The sequence below is a fragment of the Sus scrofa genome, chromosome 12, assembly GCF_054392235.1.
Source record: "Sus scrofa isolate SSC_HxYL_T2T_F1_AM1 chromosome 12, Sscrofa_HxYL_maternal_Yorkshire_Landrace_v2.0, whole genome shotgun sequence".
In the NCBI taxonomy this organism is placed as follows: domain Eukaryota; kingdom Metazoa; phylum Chordata; class Mammalia; order Artiodactyla; family Suidae; genus Sus; species Sus scrofa.
Window position 1 is genome coordinate 1,733,710 of NC_139394.1, and position 22,239 is coordinate 1,755,948.

Consider the following 22,239-nt stretch of genomic DNA (forward strand, 5'->3'; position numbering starts at 1 on the left):
CCTCGCTGCGGGCAGCTGCCAGACGTGACCGCCAGAGCCTGGAGCGAGTGGGGCTGGAGCCCCGGCCTGCCCTCACCCCGGCCAGGCAGGGCGAGGACCTCCTGGCTCCCGAAGCCCCAGCCCCCAAGGGGGACGGCCAGAGAGGTGCCTCCGAGGTCCCCTGGGGCTCAGGAGCTGTGCTCCAGGGACAGAGGGAGGAGCCACACTAACCTGCCCAGGCCCTCCCACAGGTCCCAGTCCAGGAGGCGGCAGCTGTGCGGGCGTCAACTTTAATACGGGGCTGGCCTGCCTGGGGCCAGGAGGGTGCCCTTTGTCTTCTTGGCGGGCATGACACCCCCGTGAGATTGTCTAACGTCAGAGTGAACCGTGATCTCGGGGAGCCACTTCCATCCTCCGCAGCTTCCACTCGGCGGGGGAGCCGCTGCCGGACCGCCGGCTTCCGGGAAGGTCCGTGCTCAGCAGCACCGAGGCCCTGTGCGCGGCCCCAGGGGTGACGAGGTGGGCAGGGGTCCTGGAGTCGTCCGTCTGGCGGGACCGCGCCCCTCCCGGCCCACCTGCCCCAAATCCACATGGAGGCCGGGTGCGTCGAGGCGCCGGCCCAGGCAGGCAGCCCTTAGCCCGCGGCCCCGCCAGCAAACGGGAGCAGCAGGAAGCAGCGAAAGGCGGGGGCCAAGTCTGACGCGCCTCCCACTGAAGACAGCGCCGCCCGGATGCAGGCCCTCGGACCCGGGACGGGAGGAGTGGCCAGCCCCGGGGCGTCGGGCCGCCGCAGCAGCCCAGGGGAACCACAGCCTCGGAAGCTGCGCTGGCCTGGAGGGTTTGAACGTTGCCATTTAATCCAGAAACAAAGCAAGACAGCAGCGCCGGGAATCGCTGCGCGGAAGCGTCCTGCCGGGAGCCCGTGTGCGCCGTGCGCCTCCGTCGGTGCCCGGCCGGCCTGGCCCGGCGTCGGCCTCCTGCCAGCCCGCTCGGAGCCGTTCTCGGGAGTCCCCGCGTCCCACAGGAGGAGGCCGCATTACGAGGCTGCCACCGGCTCTGCCCGCCTGGGCCTGGCCTTGCCAGGGACTTTCTCTGTGGAGGAAACAGAGGTGGCTGTGGCGCGGAGCAGGGCGCCCGGGCGGACACCGCCCATGAGGACCAGGGGGCCGCCGCAGCTCCGGGAGGCAGCTGCACTCAGGCTGCGACCCCCCACCCCGGGGTGGAGGCCAAGGGCAGCGAGGGGGCAGAAAAGAACCAGAACCAGGAGGAATCATGAAGAAGAGTCGGGGTTGGGGAGCCCTGACGGCCAGCTGAGCAAGGCGTCCCAGGGACACGTGGAGGCGGCTGGTCCCCAGGACCTGCACAACTGCCTGGCCCTGTCCCTGCTCTGACTTCAGGGCTCGGCTCTTACAAGGTGACCTGAGCCCATCAGGAACCCAGGCCCCACCCCAGGGCGAGGCCCCACACTCCGCCTGGGCACCAGCCAGTGCCCACCGGGCAGGGGAGGCAGGGCCCGGCCCTCGCCAGGCAGCCTGGGCAGGATCCAGCGGCCGGACCCAGTGGCCAGACCCGGGCTTTGCTCTAGAACCCACTGCTCTCCCCAGGACAGAATAAGGAGTACCTGGGATCGTCTCAGGAAGGGGCTCTGAAGGAACCTCCGGGAGCGCCACCTGTTCCTGCAAGACACGCGGGGTGAAGCCCAGGGCCTTCTCCTGGAGGTGAGCATCCCGCTCGCTGCGCTGCTCTCCGCCAGGTTTAACTGGGATGCGATTCCGCCAGCACAGAAGCCCAGGGTGCGTCTCCTCAGCTCCTGGGGGCTCTGCGCCGCACGTCACAGGGGCGCAGTGGCCACAGAAGGGGACCGCTCCCAGCAACCCGGACGCTGAGGGGCTCCCCGCCCCCAGTTCCACTGAGAGCCTGGGCTGCACACCTTGACAGAGGCAGCCACACGGGTTGGGGCGGCAGTGGCGCCTCCACTGAGGTTACCCTGTGCTGGCAGCACGCCGTGGGCCTGGCCCCCTGGGGAGGAGGGGCCTAGGGGCTTGGAGGGTGGGCATCCTGCCGTCCTGGAGCCTGGTTCACTCTGACACCCGCAGCGCCAGTAGACAACCCGCAAAAACGGTCTCGCCAGGCCAGCCGCTCCCGGCCGTCAGCCAGGCGGACGTGGAGAAGGGGCCTCAACTCGGACCAACACCGATCGTTTCGGGAAAGACAACCAGCCGCAAAACCAGAGCTGCGTGCTCCAGTGACACCGATCCAGTGCCCGCCCGAGGCCAGGGAGCAGAGGCCTCCCGGGGGTCCCTTTATCCGAGAACCACGCAGTCGTGGGGGTCCTGTTACCTGAGTGATCGCGTCCAGCTCCTCCAGGATGGCAGCCTCGTCCTCCTGGGTGAAGCTGCCTGCCAACAGCTCATCTATTTGCTGCAGAAGGAAGAGCGGAGTGACGAGCAAGGCTGGGCTGGGGTGGGGGACAGAGGGCCCCTCGTGGAGGAAGGAGGCAGCCCTGGCTCAGGCTCCCTCCCGCAAAGGCGGGCAGCCCCACGTGGCGTGGGGACACACGGCCCGCGAGGCGGCCCTGGGCACGTAGCAAGCGGGCCACCGTACTCGCGGGCGGGCAGAAGGAGGGTCCCGGGGACGCGGCCACGCCTACCCGCTGGTACTCCACGGCCTCCTGGGTCTCGTCCAGAATGCGCTCCACCTCCTCTATGGACATCACCTGCACGGTCACACGTCGAGTGTGGTCAGTGAGGCACCACAGAGCGCCCCGCACCCCGGCCACCTGGGCTGGCAGGGCACACGGCCTTGCCCTTCGGGTCCCGTTGAAATGAAGCCAGGCAAGTGGGACATGGCCCATCTCTGGTCACTTGTGACCCAGGCCGGGCCCGTCCCCAGACACTGTGGACCTGTCAGACCAGTCTCTTCAGACGCCCCCACCCCCGACCGCCTCCAGCCCCTGCCGGCCCTTCTGGTACCCAGGTCAACCCCAGTGAGTGAAAAGTACCAATAAAATGCCCTCTGGCCAGGTGACCTGATTTCCTTTGGGTTCAGAGCAGCACCTCTGCACGACTGGCAGGTCCCCACATGCTGGACACTCCGAAAGGCAGAGGAACCCGGCTCTGGGCCCAGCCCCACCTGCCTTCCAGTGGTCAGGAGCGAGACCGGGTCGGGGCGGTGGCACAGCCTCCCTGGGCCTCCCCTCCTCTCACCATCCCCTCGGTGCTGCTGCCTCCTCCAGCAAGACCTCCGGATTACCCCTCCGCGCCCTCCCACCTCTAACCAGACTCCAGTCACTTCAGCGTCTCTGCACCCAGTTCAGAGTTCAGGTCCCTATTCTCAGGCCAATACCCTGGCGTGGATGTTGGCCGGGTGCACGCATGGCCTCAGGGACAGGCCTCCCTGTCCCCTGGGCCCTCCCGCAAGGCGTACCTGGTGCATCTTATTCAGACACTCGTTCCCAAACTGCAGCCCCTCCATCACCTTCATTTCAATCTGGGTGAACTCAATACTCTGGACCTGAGGAGGGCACGCGGGCGGTCAGGGCGCCCCTCCGCCTCCTCGTGCAGGCCCACACGTGGGAGTCGGGGCGCCTCTGTCACCACCAAAAGCCTCTGGGCCTCAGAGCCGACCGTCTCTGCCGTCCTCCTCCCCGCGTCCTTTCCCGCCGCGACCGGCCCCTGGCGGGACTAGAAGCCCGGGAGGCATCTCAAGTGTCCTGGCTCCGGTTAGTCCGAGAGCAGAACGGGAGCCGGGGCCCTAACGCGGACGCTCAGGGGCCTCCTGTGTCCTGACACCTCTCCCGTCGGGACCCCTCGCCCACCTCCACCACCCGCCATGGCCCGGCCCCTGGCAGCCGTCCTGCAGGCGCCAGCCAGCCCCAGCCCCGCGCACCAGCAGGCTGGCACCAGCTCCTGGCCCGCCTCCGGGCCCGGCCACTCCTTAGCCTCCGGCGGAGGTCCAGGGAGGGACAGCGGGAGCTCACGGTCCTGCGAGGGACTCTGCTGCCCGGGGCCCACACCCCAGACCCCTGTGGGCCTACCATGGTCTCCAGGCTGGTGATCTGGTTCTCCGTCTTGTCCAGGAGCTGCTCCCGGTACCGCTTCTTCTTGAGCAGCAGCTTGGCCCGTCTGCAGAAGGAGGCGAGCAGTGACCCCTGGGCCTACCCCGTGACCTGTGCCGGGCTGGCGGGGGCAGAACCCCCGGGCAACAGCCGCCCCGACCCACTCACTCCTTCCTGCCGTCGCGCAGGAGCTGCCGGGCGATCTCCCGCTCCCGCTCCAGCTGCTGCGTGATCCGCTTCTGGTACTGCCTCAGCTTGTCCCGCTGCTGCTTCAGTTGCTGCGCGAGAGCAGGCCCTGCGTCCACACCGAGCCCCCGCGGCACTGGGCGCCCCCGACCGCCACTGCTGGAAGGGCACCCTCCAGCACGGTTCTCGTGGGGACACATGGGCCCCGGGCAGGGAGCACTGCGGGCAGACGTCCCGGCTGTGGTGACAAGGGAGGCCACCGGCCTCTGGGGATGGAGGCCAGGGAGGCGGCTCGATGTCCTGCAAAGCCCAGGCTCCCGGGCCCCCAGACCGTGGCATCGCCCTCAGCGAGGAGTGTGGGTGCTGGTCAAGGAGCGCCGCCAGCCCGGACGGCTGGGGTCTGGGGGCTCCCCGCCCGGCTCCACACCTCTGCCGGCTGCAGCCACTGGCTCGATACGTGCTTAGCTCCCTGCTCTTGTCACTTGTCACCGTATGTGTGTGGACAACAAATGGCGTGTTGAGGTGATGGGTTCGGGTGACCTTGCCAAGCAACTGGGACCCCCATGTCCTGTCTCCAAAAGGACGCGTGGCCTTTACACGCTTAGTCGATCCTTCCCTACTTTAGGCCGTTCACGTTTCTGCCAAATCCCATCCTTTCAGGTGATGCTATGGCAAAGCACCTGCGAGCTCCGGGCATCGCAGATGGAGGATAGCGCCGGGCAGTGGGTTGACTGGGCTGAGGGTATGTGCGTCTTCAAGACTTGGGAGACGATCCCCCAGTGTAGACCTGGTCAGTCTGTCTGCAGTGGCTGCCCCCCGCTCTCTTTAGAGAGCGCCCCGGCGTGCTCCCCCAGAGCCGGAGGGCCAGGCTCTGTGTCCAGCACGTGTCCTGCCCCAGTTCCCCAGCACTGGCTGTCTCTCTTGTGCGGGAGCTGGCATCCACCCCCGCCCCACGCCCTCGGGCTGCGTGTAAAGCATTAGGGGGAGCAGGTGTGGGCGGGCCGCCCTCTTTATGAGACAAGGGGTCTCAGCAGAGGGTCATGGGACAGTGTGCAGGAGGTCCCAGTTCCTCCGCTCAGGTGTTCACCCTCGAAGATACCAGGCAGTAACTTCCGTGGAGTGTGAACCGACGGAGTTATTCTGCTGTGACCCCACCAGTGTGAATTTTTGGCAACAGCAAGGTCTCCTTGGAGAGAAACCCCAAGATGAGCCCTCGGAGAGAGAAGAGCCAGAAGCCCAGGGTGGAGCAGAGCCCCTGGGGGTGAGGCCCACGGCAGGTGCTCCAGGCCCTGATCTTCTCCAGCGACGACGGACACGCCTGCCGCCTCTTCTTCCGCAGGGAACTGTAGTTAAAAACTTACAGCTTACAGAAGCCACAGTAAAACAAAACGAAACCCATCTGCCACTTGCATTACTTTCTTGGTACAAAAACTACCTTTTCCTTTTCTTTTTTTTTGTCTTTTTAGGGCCTAACCCGCAGCATATGTAAGTTCCCATCCTGGGGATCACTAGCCTACCCCACGGCCACAGCAACGCCAGATCCGAGCCACATCTTCGACCTACACCACAGCTCACAGCAACATGGGATCCTTAACCCACTGAGCGAGGCCAGGGATGGAGCCGGCAACCTCATGGTTCCTGCTCGGATTCGTTTCCACTGCGCCTCGACGGGAACTCCACACACACGATTCTTTCCACCGAAACTAACTTTCACATCAGCGCTCCATTGCAAGAGACACCTGACTCTACAGGCAGGTACACCACCACCACCTACAGCTTAGGGGGGGCTGGCGTGGCCCCAGAAGCTCGGGGACTGCACAGGTTGCAGGTCAGAGCAAGGGCCAAGGCAGACTGGAAGCATGTGGGAGAAAGTTGCGCAATCAGAGCCTCCCCTGCTTAGATCCCCAGTTCTGAGAGCAGCGATAAGGCCCTACTGCCCAGCCAGCGCCAGGGCCTCCCACCTGGGCCGGCCACGCAAGCGGGCGACGGTGAAGCACGGCGGGGCCGGGCCGGGACTGGGAAGCGGGTCGGGGTCGACTCCCGTGGTGCGGGAGCTTAGGAAACCACACCCGCACGCGTGGACTCGTCCAAGGACAAGGTACGACCACAAACAGCGAGACGCGGGCACCGCCTCCGGAAACGGGAGGCGCAGTTCAATTACCGCACCTGGATCGCCCACACCTGGACGACCGGGTTCGCTCCGACTCGGGGGGAACCCGGCCCGGACACGCTCCCCACCGGAAGCCCACTGCCCCAGCCGGGCTCGGAAACCCGCCCGGGCGCCGGGCCCTGCCCGGGGCCGGGCGGCCGGCGGGCACGGAGCCCGAGGCGAGGATCGCAGCGGCAGCCGCCCCGCTCCGGTTTCCCCGCCCGGGCCCGGGGGTGCCCGGCCCGCGCCCACACGCCCGCGGGGCCCGGCGTCTCACCAGGATGGCCTTGTCCTGCTCGGTGACCCGGCTCTGCTTCTTGCGGCCGAACAGGTTGCCCATGGCGGCCCGGCTCGCACCCCGGCCCCGCCGCCGGCCGAGCCCACGCCGCGCGGCCACCGTAGCCCGGCCCCGCCCACCGCGGCCCGGCCCCGCCCACTACGGCGGCCGCCCGGGGCCCGGCGCCGCAGAGCGCGGGTCGCGACCGCCCGCGGAGGGGCCCCGCCTGGAGGCGTGGCGGGGCGCGGCCGCGCGGCCCCGGGGGCGCGGTTCGCGGCGTTCCCGGAGAGCCGCGCCTGCGTGGTCTTCAAGACTGAACGTTCCCGCTCCCGCTCCGGGGGGACCCTTGCACTGTGACTGCGCGCCCTGGGCGGTCAGAAACCTTGCGCGCGAGTCGCTGCCCTGCTGGCTGTGCCCTCAAAACGCTGCCTTTAGTGATGTTACGTCCCAGGGGGTCAGAGTGTCCGCCGAACCGCCCTCGGGACACCCGGAAGGGGGACGCACGCCCCGCCTTCCCCACCTCGCTCTGCGCCCCCGGCCCGTGGGCAGACTCGGAGGAGCCCAGCTTCTGGTTTCGTGGCGGGAACCCCCCGCGGGGCATCGGGGATACAGGGCGGGACGCCCCGCACACCTGCAGACTAGGCTTCCACCGTGTTCCTGTCTGGGGGGCTCGTAAGGTGGCACCCAGCCCTGTTCGGTCACCCCAGCAGCCAGTCTGCCTGGGCTTGGTCACCTTTCTAGCAGCCCAGCAGCTCCTGGGCAGTGGGGAAGTAGTAAGGCAGGCCCATGGCGCGTGCCCAGCGCTCAGCCCTTTCTGTGAAAGGAATTCGTTCAGAAGCAGTGTCCCCCGGGCCCCATGATGGATCTCTCTCTTTTTTTTTTTTTTTGTCTTTTTGCCATTTCTTGGGCCGCTCCCGTGGCATGTGGAGGTTCCCAGGCTAGGGGTCGAATCGGAGCTGTAGCTGCCAAGCCTATGCCAGAGCCACAGCAACGCGGGATCCGAGCCGCGTCTGCGACCTACACCACAGCTCACGGCAACGCCGTATCGTTAACCCACTGAGCAAGGGCAGGGATCGAACCCGCAACCCTATGGTTCCTAGTCGGATTCGTTAACCATTGCACCACGACGGGAACTCCCCCATGATGGATCTTTAAGTCCAAATGGTGCCGCTGGCAGGAGTGCCCTGGGCGAGGGGGGCAAATCTGTACCCAGGATGAGAGCAAGTCACTGCCCCACGAGGGAAGGGTCCTCATTAGTCAACCTGCTGTCGGCGGGGCTGGCTGGCCCCCAGAGAATGGTGCTGTCTGGGGCCCTCGGCAGTGGTGGCCAGGGGAGCCTCAGTGAGGGGACGTCTGTGCTGCCGAGTTCCCCAAAGCCACTCTGTCCACTGACCGAGCACTGGCGTCCAGAGTGTGCACTGCGTCCACCCGAACTACTGAGCGCCTCCTGGACAGAGGAGACTCAAGCCGCCTTCCCGGGGACCCGGATCTCTGCCCCCCACGTCGCTGCCCCAGGTGTCCTCGTGACCCGTCTTCCAGTGCCGTTTCTTTCCAGTCTCTGGTCATCCACTGCACCTCAGCAGCTGCCTGTGATTCACGGCCGATGAAACTCCTTGCCGTGTCTCGCTGCACACGTACAGGCGCGGGTCCGAGCTGCTGCTGGTTCCCGTCCAGAGGCCAGCAATACGGCGACCTTTGCTGTAAAGAGAGTCACACGAATTTCTCGGCTTCCCAGGGCGCATGAAAGTTGGGTGGCTTACAGTCCCCTCATGGCTCAGTGGTAACGATCCCAACGAGTGATGCCGGAAAGCTGGTACCGGAGTCCGGGTTCCTGTTCCCAGCGGTCGAAGAGTGAACTCAAGCAAGCAAGCAAAGTCTTTATTAAAAAGAAGCAAATAGCCCCCGGGACAGGCTGGGAGGGGGAGAAGGGCTCCCCTTCCTCTCTTGTCCTTTTAGCTCTTCAAGGTGGGGGGCCACCAACACGGGGTCCAGAAAGATGGGGTCTTCCCCCATGGGCCCTGCTCGATTACCCACATCGGTCCTTGTCCGAGAGGGTCTTGGGGTGGAAATGCCCCGGCTTTACGGTTTCTTTGTCCTCTTCTTTCCTTAGGTGGTCACCATTCCTCATTCCTTTTTATCCGTTGAGGAGTGGGCTAGAGACTCGCATTTCCCAGTCGACCAAGTCTGTGGGGAATGCACCTTTCCTATGATAAAGCACGACCTGTGGAGGTGTTACTGCCTGGAGCCCTTAAGCCACAGAGGTTAATCAATATCCTTATCGAAGGAATGTACTGGAGCCCACGCTCCTACACCAACTACCTAAGTTAACATTCTGCCTCACTAGCATCCATGAGGATGCAGGTTCGATCCCTGCGCTCAGTGGGTTAAAGGAGCCGGCACTGCCATGAGCTATGGTGTAGGTTGCAGACGCGGCTTGGCTCTGGCGTTGCTGTGACTGTGGCTGTGGTTAGGGCGGCGGCAACAGCTCCGATTAGATGCCTAGCCTGGGAAGCTCCATATGCCGCGGGTGCGGCCCTAAAAAGACAAAAAGTCCCCCCCCCCCAAAAAAAGGCAAAAAAAAAATAAATAAATAAAATACTTTATTGCGAAAAAAAAAAAAAAAGCCAGAACAGTTACAACACAGTCCTACCTCAACTTCCTACACTTTGAATTATTATGCTTCACAGACTGCGTTTTGTACAGTTGAGGCCTCAGGACAGCCTGCATTAAGCGATGCTACCGGCACCATTTTTCCAACCGCATTTGCTCACTTCTGGTCTCTGTCTCATGTTGATAATTCTCAAAATGCTTCACACTTTTTCATTATTGTATTTGTGAAGCGATCTGTCATCTGAGATGTTACTACTGTGACCCGCTGAAGGCTAAGGTGATGGCTGGCATTTTTAGCAATAAAGGGTTTTTTTTTAAATAGCCCTTTTTTTTTCTTTTTTACGGCTGCACCTGCGGCATGTGGAGGTTCCCAGGCTAGGGGTCGAACTGGAGCTGCGGCTGCCAGCCTACACCACAGCCACAGCAACACCGGATCTGAGCCATGTCTTCAACCTACACCACAGCTCTCGGCAATGCTGGATCCTTAACCCTCGAGCCGGGCCAGGGATTGAACCCGCATCCTCATGGATACTAGGTGGGTTCTTAATCTGCTGAGCCACAATGGGAACTCCAGCAATAAAGTATTTTTAACTAAGGTATGCATGTTTTTGCAGACACAATGCTATTGCATTCTTAACACAGTATAGTGTAAACAACTTTTATATGCCTTGGGAAACAAAAAATACATGTTACTCTGTATTCAGTTTATTGTGGGAACCAAATGCACAGTATCCCCGAGCTCTGCCTGTGGGAACATCAAAGATCACCAATCACAGGTCACATGACAAACAACAATAATGCAAAAGTTTTAAATATCGCTAGGAGTTCCACGAAGTGAGCACTCTCGGAAAAATGGCCCCAACAGACTCCCCGGATGCAGGGTTGTCACAAACCTTCCCTGTGAACGGACGCGGTGTGTGCGAAGGGCCACAGAGCGAGGTGTGCCTGCAGCGGACGACCCAGAGAACTGCTTGGTCCCGTCTGCCACGGGGACTCCATCGCTGCCCCCGGGTCCCTCTCGAATGGCCTGGAACGCTGGCCGTGGCCCTGCTCACTCGGCGGGCTGTGAGAACCACCCAGGAGGCCATGCGAGAGAGGCCGATGCTGTTTGTGGCATCGCAGGGCTGTCACGGCGGACCGCAGGCCCTGCGTCAGGCCTGGGAAGGTGGATGGTTGGCCAGGCCAGGTCAAAGCCAACGGCTCCTGGTGCTCTTTGCAAACTGGGAGGGAGGGAAAAAGCACTCGCCAGGCCATATGTGCCGGGGGTGTGTTGCTTTGCTCCAGAAAAAAAGTGCTGTTTGTGGGACCCCAGCGGCAGCTGGACTCCCCAACAAATGATGTTTACAACAAGCCACAGCCACCCTCCAACATGTCCAGTCCGTAGTCTCAGGAACTGGGGCGAGAGCTGCAGGGTGGGTCGGGGGCTGATGGGCCCCTCTGCGAGTCAGGCTGGGGCTGCGACCCCCCTACCCCTGACCACCATACATCCCCAGGCTGTGGTCACTGTGGTGTTTGGGGTCCCAGGAAGTAGCACCCGTGGACAGCCGGGCCCTTGCCTCTCCCCAGTGCACCGCTACTTTGCTAAGCAGGTGCAGGAATGGGGGTGAGTTTGCGGAATCGCGCACAGCAGGTCTTCCCTGGGGGGAGCCCGGCCCCTCAGTCACAAGGCACCCGCGGTGGGATGGACTGGGTGGTGGGGAGACCCACTAAGGAGCCTCGGGCCAGCCCCCCCACCCTGGGGAGAAAGTGCTGGAGAGAAAGGGGAGTCCTCTCCGTGGGCCTGCAGTGTCACCCTGGTAAGGACTGACACCGCCCCACGGGGCTCGCTGGTGAAGGAGGAACGTCCCTACAAGCTGGCCAAGACCAGTGTCCCCACTGAGCCTACTTATGGCAGGAGCGACACTCTGTGACTTCCGAGCCCCCCACCAAAGCCCGTGAGAGGAGCCAGTCCTTACTGGGATGCTGTCCCTGTCCTCTGAAAAGACGATAAAGCAGAAACCAAGCTTTGGACAATATTTTAAGAAAGTATTATCTTTCAAGTGTTAGATCACTTTTTTTCTTTCTTTCTTTTTTTTTTTTTTTTTTTGGCTTTTTAGGGCCACACCCGAGGCATATGTCAGAAATTCAGCGCTTCCAAACCTCGGACACGGTGCCAGCTTTCAGAGATTTGAGTTTGCAGGAAGAGTTTGCCAAGGCGACCCCTCCCCCCGCCAGAGTGGCACCTGCTGGGCTCCATCGCCGCCCCTGCACCTCTTCCACCATCCCCTGTTCAGAACACTTCCTGCTGGAGCAAAGTGACCTGGAAGCCCGATGGGAGGTGACAACGGGGTGACCCTTCCGTGACCTGCAGAGCCGGGGAAGCAGGTGGTGAGCAAGGGCGGCCTTACCGGCCGTGTGCACACAGGTGTTGCCGTCCGGCAGGCCTTGCGAGCGGGGGTCGCGGCCCAGGGAGCACGTGGCCGGACCTGAATCTCCACCAACTCAGGCCAGGGCCCCTGCCCTTCCTCCGCCCCCCTCGCGGCCTCCCAGGCGCCCAGGCCCCCGCTCCCAGATATGGGCTCTGATTGGCTCCCCCTCGGGCCAATCAGCTGTGGCCGTGCGGGTTTGGACTGATGATTGGCCCAGCCGGGGCTTTGCGTCCCTCCTGAGCCAATCCAGTGCCTAAGAGGGTGGGCCCTTGCGGGCAGGACGGAGGGAAGTTCCTCCCAAACAGGTGCTTTCTTTTTTTTCTCTTCAGTGTTGTTGGCCTATAGTTGATCTACGATGTTGTATTAGTTTCAGGTGCACGGCAGCGGGAATCAGTCACACAGACATTTGCCCTCTCTTCTTTCCCATAAACGTCAGTACAGAGTATTGAGTAGGTTCCCTATGCTCTGGGGCAGGTCCTTGTGAGCTGTTTTATATACAGCGCTCTGCGTGGTTAATCCCACCCTCCCAGTCTGCCTCCCCCAACCGCTTCCCCTTGGTGACCGTAAGTTTGATTTTGAAATCTGTGAGTTTGTTTCTGTTTTATAAGTGAGTTCTCTCTCTCTCTTTTTTTAAGGGCCTCACCCGTGGCATATAGAAGTTCCCAGGCTGGGGGTTGAATCGGAGCTGAAGCCTCCGGCCTACCCCACAGCCACAGCAATGCGAGGTCCAATGAGAGGTGTGTGCGACCTACAAGCAGCTCAGGGGCAGACCCTTAACCCACTGAGGGAGGCCAGGGACCCAACCTGCATCCTCACGGATACTAGTCAGATTCGCTTCCGCTGAGCCACTATGGGAACTCCCTATAAATGAGTTGTGTTGTATCATTTTTAAACTAGATTCCACTTATAAGTGATATATCAAAACAGGCACCTTTCAAGGACATGAAACATCAGGAGTGCTGGGACAGGCTCCTCAGTGTGGGTCATGATGGTGCCTGGTTGGGCCAGGACACCCTGGGGAGGTCGAGTTGGGGTGCTGCATGTTAAAAGCTGTCATGGTCCTGGTGGGGGAGGAGTCCCAAAGTCAGGGGTCCTGGGGGGCCAGACTAAGGGTGTGCAGAAAACAAGGGGTGAGCCAGGGAACATTCTGGAAGAAGTCAGTAGAATCCAAGCCAAATCCTAGGCTTGGGTGTGAGCCCAGGAAATGGTGCTGAAGACACAGATGAGGTGTTGGCGGGACCAGCTGCATGGATGCTACGTGGGCACAGTGGGTGGCACAGCCCTGGGTGCAGGCCAGTGGGAGCCCCCAGGGTGGGCGTCCTGGGAAGGGCGACATCCTGGGGAAAGGCAGGCGCTCAGAGAAGCCGCGGGGGGCAGGGCACGGAGGGGTTGCAGGAGAGGCCCTGCCTGCTGGTGACCTCCAAGGGACCTGTGTGAGTGGGGATGCTGGGTCACCATTGTACAATGGCGAGCCCCGCAGTGGCCACATGGTGGCGCCGCAGGACAGCCTGGCAGCCGTGCAATAACAGGGACCTGGGATGTGGGCGGGCTCCCTGCAGGGAGGCGCTGGTACCCGCATCCTAGCACCCCCGCACCCCACCCCATCAGGCACCGGCAGAAACACTGGCCACCTGGTACCCCAGCACCTTGCACAGTAACCCCTGGGGGGCTTGCAGGAAGGTGGGTCCAAGAAGGCCAGGTCGGATGGGAGGGCCTGCCATGGGTCTGCCTCGGCAGGAGAAGCCATCTGTCCAGTCGTCCGCTCACCCGACCACCCCACCCACTCATTCAGCACTCAGCACGTGCCCACCCTGCTCTGGGCACTGGGGTCCCTACTGCCATGGGGCTTGCACATGACAGGGGTCAAGGGTGACACGGTGCTGTGGTGGGGGTGGAGGGACATGGAGTCAGGGAAGGCTTCCTTGAGGAAGCGGCATCTGCTCTCAGGAGCTCTCCTGACAGAGGGACAGTGAGGGACTGTCGGGACAGGAGGGGGCCCGCAGGGGAGGGGGAGGGGGAGGACCTGCTGCAGCTGCAGTGGCTCCAGGAGGAGTGATGGGGGCCCGAGCCAGGCGGGGAGGCAGACAGGGCCAGGAGCTTCGAGAAGGTGGGTGGAGGGCTCGCTGCCTGCCCGACTGGAGCCAGGTGCTGCTCAACGTTGTGTGTGTGGCCTCGGGGAGGGGCTGGGTGGCTGAGACCCTGGCCACAGCACGGGGCCTTGGAGCTGCCCGGTGTGGGCAGCCGGCCGGGATCTCGGAGTCCGGGCTCCATCGTCCTGCAGAGTCCTGCCCTCCCTCTGGACTTACTGTTTCCCATGAGCAAAGCCCTAGTTCACACCTGGAACGGCCCAAAAATGGGCTCCAGGGCCACCTGTGTCATTTTGTCATTTCTTAAAATCGAGGTGAAGGAGTTCCTGCTGTGGCGCAGCGGGTCAAGGCTACAGCGTTGCTGCCACAGTGGTGTAGGTTCCATCCTTGCCTGGGAAATTCGATATGCCCCGGGCGTGGCTGGAAAAGAAAAAATTGAGGTGACACTGACGTAATGTCCTGTCAACCATTTGAGGTGTCCCCTTCAGTGGCCTTTAGCGCATTCACAGCCTGTACCCCCCGCCCCCCCGCCTGGTTCCAGATCGTTCTCACCACTCCAGAGAAGCACCCCCACCTGTTAAAGAATCGCTCCACCTTGGTCTCCCCCCGTCCCTGGGACCCCTGACCTCCTGTCTCTGCGACGTGCCTGTCTGGGACGTTTTCCCTTGACCACGTCGTGTGGCCGCCATCGGCTTCTTTGCATCACGTTGCCCACATCCAAGCCCGTGCTGGGGTCTCTCAGTGTTTCTGTGGTCCCAACAGTCCCCTGTGCGGATTTGCCACGCTGATTATCCGCTTGCGGAACTGGCCTCTTAATCTCCTCTTCCGATTGTTCGTTGCTGGTGTGTCGTTTCTTTCCCGTCCAAAGAATTCAGCAAACAGAGAAAGGGAACTCCGTGTGGGTTCTGCCTGGGCTTTGGCTGTGGTTGTTGCTGGCAGCTGCCACCTTCCTGGTGGAGCTGGGCTCCCTCAGTGTAGCCACCAGGCCACTCCTCCTGCAGGGCAGGGCGCTGGTGACAAGTCCCTTCCCCACATTTGGGGGGACCCCGTCTCATGTCTGTGTGGGGAGGCACAGGGCAGGCTCTGCTGGCCCAGAACTTGGGCCCCCTCTCCCCCGTCACCCCCCCAGCCCCTGGTGGTGGCTTGACCCTCAGCTCCTATGTCACACAGCGGGCAGTGCCGGGGTTGGTGAGTCGAATGCCTCACCTGGACTCCTGATCTTCAGCCACGTGTCCTGTGCATAGTTTCGGTGCAGATCTTAGGATGTGCCAGCTGGCTGGGGAGAGGGGTGGGGACAGGAAGCCCACCCCGACCCTCTGGCAAAGGCTGGGCCCTGCCAGGTGGAGGCAAAGGAGACTTCTGCCCCAGTTCAGACCAGGGACTCCCGGCGTGTCTGTTCCAGCTGGGGCCACCGGTATCCTCGGAAACCTGGGGCTCCTGGCCCCTCCCCACTCACTTCGCCTCCCGCGGGGCTGGGGCAGGGCTGCAGGGAGTCTGGGGGCTTGGACTTCAGCCCGAGTTTAGGGGACACAACTGGGCCCATCCCAGCAGCCCCCTCTTGCCCTCAGCTGCCCCAGGCCATCAGGCATTGGGCGCTTCTCAGGCCCCTGACCAGCTCGCAACTGAACCCGAGAAGCAGGACGACCTTCAGCAGCCAACCTTTCCGACCCCTTCCCGAGGGGCACGTGAGGAATCCCCGACGGAGACAGTGGCTCTGGCCGGGGGGTGCCCCCACGTCCTGAGAGTGGACTCGCCCTGTCTGCCTGTTGCCCGGGGGGAGGGCATCTTTGCTGGGACTTCTTGGCCTCAGCAAGAGAATTCGAGGACAAGGCTAAGCTGTGTCGGGGGGATCCCGTGTCGAAGGCTCCCGACCCAGGCGGGATCTTGCTGGTCCCAGGTGACCCCCAGAGCGGAGCCTCGCCAAGCAGGACGGCCTTGTGAGAGGCCACCCTCTCGGGGCTGGACGGCTGGCCCTACGTGGCCACCAGTGCCCGTGACCGGCCCCCGCCAGGCACCCATCCTTCCTTTTAGGCGCACTGCTCTCTGCGCTGAGCTCCCAGGGACATAACAAGGGACACTAGCGGGAAAATGTTGCTCTCCGCTGCAGCACACGGCGCAGCCGAGACAACGCCGGGTACCCTTCTTGTTTAAAACAAACAGTAATTTAATGCAGGAGCTCCAGCTGCTCAGACCCTGGGTTTCCATGGTGACGGCTCCCCTCCCCACGGTGGCGCGGGTGCAGTGCTGGGGACCCCGCCTCCCCGCAGCCTCCCTTGTGCGTGGGGCCCGGGGCCTCCCCGAGGACACCCCGCATCCACCCCCTCCGCTTGGCTGAGCCCCCTCTCCCGGCCACTGGGCCCTGCTGGCGGGGGACCCGTGGACAGGGGAGTGGTCAGCAGATGAAGCCTCCCAAGTCCTGGGACCCGAGACTTTGTTAGGTTAAGGTCGCCTCGTCCACTCTGACGCCAGGAGACTGTCCTGCATTATCCGGGGTGGGGTGGGGTGGGGGCGGTGTCACCACAGGGCCCTTGAAGGAGTTGGCATCAGGGTTGCCATGTGAGAAGAGGCCACCGCGCTCCTGGCTCTGAGGGAGGCGGAGCCGTGCGCGAGCCAAGGGATGCGGGCAGGTTCTAGAGGCTGGAAGAGGTAGGACTCGATTCTCCCCGCGAGGTCCTGGAAGGCACCCTGCCACCTCCTCGGGGCTCCCCAGGACCCGCAGGGCAAGTCTGTCAGCCGACACGCTAGTGGTGACTTGCTGCCGGGGCTCACAGGGGCTCCGCTGGTCTGGCACCGGGGCTGGGCATCCCCTCCTTCCGGAGCCCTGGCCCCCCTTTTCCCCATGTGCCCCTGCCACCAAACCCCTGGTGACAGCCCCCCTGGCTGCCCCTTATTCTTAGCCAGGACAGTCCTGTCCAGCCCGGTGAACCCGGTTCACTTGCTGTCACCCCGCTGGGCAGCTGCGCATGGCCAGTACCTGGGACCACCCGCCTCCCCACCCACCACCCCGAATGGAGGTCTTTCTGGGCCCTTTGGCGTCGGATGCCCGGCTGGGAGCCTGGTTCCTGCCACCACCCCATGGGCGTGGCTTTGGTGAGTTACCTAATGCCCGGGTCCCATTTCCCTTCATGGGGCGACAAGAGCCAGACTTGGGAGGTGTGAGGTGTGACTGAGGGGCTGTGACCCTGTGGGCCTGCTGAGTGCGTCCGCGGGAACGTCCCCCCCCAACCTCAGGAAGCACCTGGGGCCGGCAGGGCCTGCAGAGCTGGGAGCGGATCTGTGGTCAGGAGCCGAATGTATGTGTATGTTCACGTGTGTGTGTGTGTGCAGGTGCACACTGGAGGTCCCGTCTCCATGGGGGAGACACCTGGGCCACTGCGGGGGGCCCCGAGGAATCACAGCCAACAGCGAGGGCCTTCCAGGCTGGGGTCACAGGGGACGCTGGCTGCGGATGGAGTTGGGGTCCCCGAGCTGTAGCCAGGGGCGGGAGGGTGGCTTCTAACTGCAGGTGGTAAATCAACCCCGTCGTGGGGCGTCCCTCCGGGAGCCGTGCTCACGGACACGAGGGCGGCCCCAAGGGGGACGAGGGCTGAGCCCGGCCCCCTGGAGCCTGCAGGCCGGGAGGGCAGGCCCTTGGCAGGAGGTGGGCCGTGGCTCGGATGACCCAGGGCCACCTCGAAGACAGAGCGGCCGGGGCCTCCCTGTGGCCAGCGCGCAGCACGTCACCGCTACGGCTCTGCTCCCAGCCCGGGCCTGCGGGTTCGGGTGCCGCGGGCGCGGCCGAGCAGAAGGAGCCGCCCGCCAGCCCTCTGCACGTCCTCGTCTTTTATTAAGCTTATCGTCCTCGCTCTCGCGCTACAATTCCCTCTTTCGTCAGTCTTTCGGTTCTCGTTTCGGTGAAATAAATAGAGATAAAGAAAGCTGGGTGGCGCTCTCTCGAGCCTCGGTCATGTCATGATTGAATTTCCGCATCAGCCTGCGAGGGAGCCCCCGCCAGGGCCTTCGTGCTTGGCCAGGGGAAGGTTCTGTCTCAATACGAACGGAACAGAACCGCGCGTGAGCTCAGACGCCGGACTGGGGCCGCCTTGAGTCGGTTGTGGGTGGTCAGCTCTGCGTCTGTGGGTGGAGCTCAGGTTCTGGAAGGTTCCAGAGTCACCGCCAGGAGCGCTTGCGGAGCTGACCAGTTGTGTGTGTGGGGGGGCTGTGCTTTCTGTTCGTCCCCAGAACGTGGTGGAAGCCACCCCAGACACCTTCTCCTGGGAGCTGGCACAGCCTCCGCCCTGTCTCGCCCACCCAGGCTGTCCACACCTGCGCCATCCCCCTGGGAGACACCCCGGGCTCAGGCGGGGCCACCTCCCACTGTTAGTGGCCTCTTAGTGGCAAAATTAGCTAAGCCGGCTTCCTCCTCTATCTCTGAATAATCCTGATTCCCAAGGAAAATGGAAAAAATGCTTTTCGAATATCATCATTGTGGCTGTGTCTTATGTTTCAGGCGTGGCTGCTCGGCGCCCTGTCGCAGACACAGGGGACGGGGGGACGGGGGGGCGGCCCCTCCACCTGTGCCCCTGCGATGCGTGTGGGGCCCGGAGCAGCAGCACTTGAGGGAAGCCCGCGTGTGGCCCAGGGCGGCGGCTGCTCGGCCAAACTGCCTCTCCTTCCCAACCAGGGCTCCTGCTGAGGGAGGAGACAGGGCGGCCGAGAGGCCTGGGCGCTGCCGCTTCTCTGCAGCCGCCATCCCCTGCTGGGTCTGAAGCCCCCGCCGCAGCCAGGGCGCCGGGGAGGCTGGCTTCGCCCGCAGCCTTTGCGGACTAATGCTTTGTGTCGCTTGGAAAGTAAAATGAGTGTGTTTCCCCTTTAAAAACCTCCTCCTCCGACGGGGCGGGAAGGGGTCTGGGGTGTACGGCCACCACCGTGTCCTTGGGAGCCGGGTCTCAGCAGAGATGCGCCCGTCACACCAGGGGCCCCAGCAGAGCCCGTTCCCCTGGGCTCCCGGGCGTGACAGCGAAGACAGACAGACAGACAGACAGCGCGGGCCCTCTGAGCCCTCAGCAGCCGGGTCGGGCCCGTGTCCAGGGCGGCGCGGCGGGCCCTCGGTGCACGCGCGGCCGCGGGAGGCCGCTATCTGACGCGCTTCTCCACCGAGTACACGGAGATGTAGTAGTCGTTGCTGCCCACGGCCAGGTGAGGCTGCGGGAGGGGCGGGCGGTGAGCCGCGGGGTGCAGGCCACCCCCCACCCCGCGCCCCCACCTCTGCCCGGGGTGGCCCCCCAGGGACAGGGACACACGGCCGGCGGCCGCCAGTGGACAGGCGCTGGGTCCCAGGGTCTGGGCCGCTCCCCTGGCGGCCAAGTACCCGGAGGCTGGTGCCCCTCTGGGCCCAGGGCCGTCAGCGCCACGGCCCCGGGAGCCCTGCCCACCACGGCGCCCGTCCCCGCGCCCCCCACCCCGTCCCGGCGGGGCCACGCACCCAGTGGGGGTGGAAGGCCAGGCAGCTGATGGCGCCGACCCGCTGGCCCATGAAGCCGTCGTAGTACTTGATGTTGCTGATGAGCTCCCCGCTGCCGTTGTAGATGGCGGTGAACTGGTTCATGGAGCCGCTGCAGACCACAAGGCCGAGGGCCGAGGCGGGATCAGGCCCCGCGGCCAGGCCAGGCAGGCGGCAGCAGCTCGGCCGTACCCACGTCCCGGGGTCCCCGCCCCCGCCCCTCTGTTGCCCCGGGGCCGGGAGCCTGCGGGGTGGGGGTGGGGGGCGCTTACCACGCGATCAGGTCCGCCTGGGGGTGGATGTCCAGCGCCGTCAGCCCCTTCACGATCTGCAGGACATTCACGGACTCCGGCATCCGAGGGTCAAAGAAGCGCACGTCCCCGTTGACGCTGCCGAGAAGGGTCGAGGTGACGCCAGGCTGGGCCCACGCGCCGCTCAAGGCCACGGCCGCCTGGGCCCTCAGAGCATCCAGTGAGGCCCCCACCCCGCCTGGGCGGCACACGGGCCCGCCCTGCCCACCGTGGCAGCCAGGACGGCTGCCCAGCCCCTGGAGCCCTCCCGGGGCCAGAAAGGGCCAGCGCCGCCGCGGCACCAAGCAGCGGAGCAGGCAGGGAGGCTGGGAGCTGGTGGGTCCTTTCCGGCCGGAGACGGCCTCCCCCGCTGCCCTCGGCGGGGCGGGCAGCGGCCACGAGCTAGGTTCTGTCCTGGCATTACAGCCGAGGGAAGAGCTTCTCTTTGAAGAAATGGTGGCTTTGTGACAGGACATCACATGTGCCGTCCCTCTGACGGGCCGATAAATACTCATGGCTCTCGGCACAGGACTGACGGGCGCAGGAAGGCACCGAGGGAGGGACGGACCCTCGGCCCGCAGCTGCCGTGCACCCGCCCCGTCGCCCCCCGTCCCGGCCTGCGCAGCCCTGAGCTCTCCGGCCCGTCCCGGAGCACAAGCTAATTCCCACCCTGAAGTGCCACTGTCCCCAGCTGTTTCAACGCCGAGGACACACCGTCCAGGGAGGGAAAACGCGGCTTTCACGGCAAAGTGTCTCGTGACGGTCCCACGCCCGTTACCTGACGCTCATGATGCGGCCCTCGGGGTGCTTCTGGAGGTGGGCCTTCACCACCCAGGCCGTGTGCTCCCGGTAGGTCATCACGCGGCTGGAGGAGGAGCGCGGGTCAGGGCTTGGGGACAGCTGTGCGGATCCCTGGCACTCCGAGGAACCAGGGCAGGAGGCGGGGGACGGCCTTTTCCGCAGAGGGGACTGAGCACTTATTTAAAGTGTCTGGGGTCCGCCCCCCTTCTTGAGGCCACCCACCTCCCTGGGGGTCTTCCCAGGGCCTGGGCACGGCCAGCGCCCCCAGCCCCCACCCACAACCTCACATGGCACCTCCCAGCCTGTGGGTTTGAGGGTCAGGACCAAGAACCCCAAACTCCAAGGCAGTTGAGACAGAGGGACACAGGGGCCCCCTTCCTGGGAGGCGTGAGCCAGGAAGCTGGGGGCAGGGAGTGACGCCCGGGGAGGCATCCAGGACACCCGGCACTCGTGGCACACACGTCTCTGTCCTCAAACCTCAGGCCGAGGCGCGCTCTGGAGACCCTGCCCTCCCTCAAGGCCGCCCCCAACCCCCTTCTCAGCTCCAGCTGCCGCTCTGCCGCCGGCCCAGGGCAAGCTCTTCCTTTTTTTGGCTGCGCCTGCTTTGTGCAGAAATTCCCTGGCCAGGGATTGAACTCACGTCACAGCAGCAACCTGAGCCACTGCAGTGACAACTCTGGATCCTTAATCCACCAGGTAGCTTTTAAAACACCAGTCTGATTGCGACTTGACACACACACTGTAAGATGCCCCCTTTAAAAGCACACAGTCAGTGACTTCAGCACGTTCTCGGGATTGTGTGACTGTCCCACCAACTTTGGGGTACATTCATCACCCCCACAAGAAATCTGTTCCCCAGCTCCACGATGGCTGCTGTTGGTGGGTGATGTGGTTTTTCAGGGGGGACCCGCCCAGAGAGACCTGCAGCGAACAGGAGAGCCAGGGGCTGCCAGGCCACAGAGGTGGGAGCTGGGCCACCCACCCCGCCCAGCCCCCCACCGTGCCCCCCAGAGCCACACGCTCTTCCTGCCGCATCGCCAGCCGCGCTCCTGCCCTCAGGCCCAGCTCAGTCCTGGCCCCACCGTCCCCTCCCACGAGGGCTCCTTCACCTCCTGGCTGCACAGGTGCCCACCCGCTGCTCCCAGCCGCGGGCCAGGCCTGCTTTGGGGACAGGATGGGTGTCAGCAGACAGCCTGGGAGCCCAGGATGGCCAGGCCTGCGCTCCGGCAGAGCTCGGCCGTCTACCAGCTGCGTGTGACTGGTCGCGGGAAAGCAGCCCAGGGCGGAGCAGCGCCCACGCGTGTCCCTGACTCCGTCTCCTTGGCTTGACGTGCTCCGTGCTCAGGTGGGGAATGGAGCCTGGGCCCTGCCCACGCGCGTGTTCCAAACGGCCCGTGCAGGCGGCTGGGAGGCCATGTTCTCCGCGCTTGGGACGTGGGCCCCAGCGGAGGGAGCGGAAGGCGCGACCCAATTACCACTCGCTGAGCGCCATCCTCCGGTCGTAGACGCGGATGGAGCCGTCGCCAAGCCCGGCCACGATGAGGGAGCGGCGGGAGTCGCAGGACAGGCTCGTCACGCAGCTGTCGGCCCCCGTGGGGATGTCCTAGGGCCAATGGAGAGCCCTTGAGGCCCCTGGGCGTCAGGCCCCCCAGGGCTGCAAAACCGCAGTGTGCAGCAGGTTTCCCCACCTCCCCTCTGCTCTAAAAAGGGAGACAGGGCGTCTCAGCAGGAGGAAGCCTCGTGGGCTCCCTTCCAGCCCCCGATTAGGTCGGGGGTGGGTCCAGGAGGAATCCTGCCGCCCGCAAACCAGGCGGCCGTCTTTCCTCCCACAGCTGTGACCGGTGGAGAAGGGCGGAGGCCTGAGGGGCACCTGAGAGCGCACGGCCCGCAGGGGAAGCCCCTCTAGTCGGGGC

At 64.1% G+C, this 22,239-nt stretch overlaps 2 protein-coding genes and 1 long non-coding RNA gene across 49 annotated transcripts in view; 1 reads left to right on the plus strand and 2 right to left on the minus strand.

The window, feature by feature from the left end:
• Nucleotides 1–253: 253 nt before the first annotated feature.
• Nucleotides 254–6,747, minus strand: CHMP6 (charged multivesicular body protein 6). Its single transcript, XM_021066499.2, has 8 exons — nt 6,649–6,747; nt 4,205–4,314; nt 4,016–4,103; nt 3,406–3,492; nt 2,630–2,695; nt 2,320–2,400; nt 1,601–1,655; nt 254–1,071 (listed from the first exon to the last, which is right to left on the minus strand). The coding sequence occupies exons 1-8, from the start codon at nt 6,709–6,711 to the stop codon at nt 1,016–1,018; spliced, it is 606 nt and encodes a 201-aa protein (XP_020922158.1). The 5' UTR covers nt 6,712–6,747; the 3' UTR covers nt 254–1,015.
• Nucleotides 6,195–14,203, plus strand: LOC146397972 (uncharacterized). The gene is made up of 2 exons (XR_014820598.1): nt 6,195–6,320; nt 11,355–14,203. It is a non-coding gene; the product is annotated as an uncharacterized LOC146397972 (long non-coding RNA).
• Nucleotides 14,204–17,560: 3,357 nt separating this feature from the next.
• RPTOR (regulatory associated protein of MTOR complex 1) overlaps nt 17,561–22,239 on the minus strand; it is a 309,620-nt gene continuing 304,941 nt past the window's right edge. For all 47 annotated transcript variants that reach the window (XM_084983236.1, XM_084983251.1, XM_084983244.1 and 44 more), the window contains 5 exons: nt 21,802–21,929; nt 20,304–20,390; nt 19,508–19,624; nt 19,218–19,347; nt 17,561–18,937 (listed from right to left, as the gene is read on the minus strand). In XM_084983236.1, the coding sequence (XP_084839362.1) occupies nt 18,869–18,937; nt 19,218–19,347; nt 19,508–19,624; nt 20,304–20,390; nt 21,802–21,929 (531 nt within the window). In that variant the 3' untranslated portion in view covers nt 17,561–18,868. The remainder of the gene's footprint in view (nt 18,938–19,217; nt 19,348–19,507; nt 19,625–20,303; nt 20,391–21,801; nt 21,930–22,239) is intronic.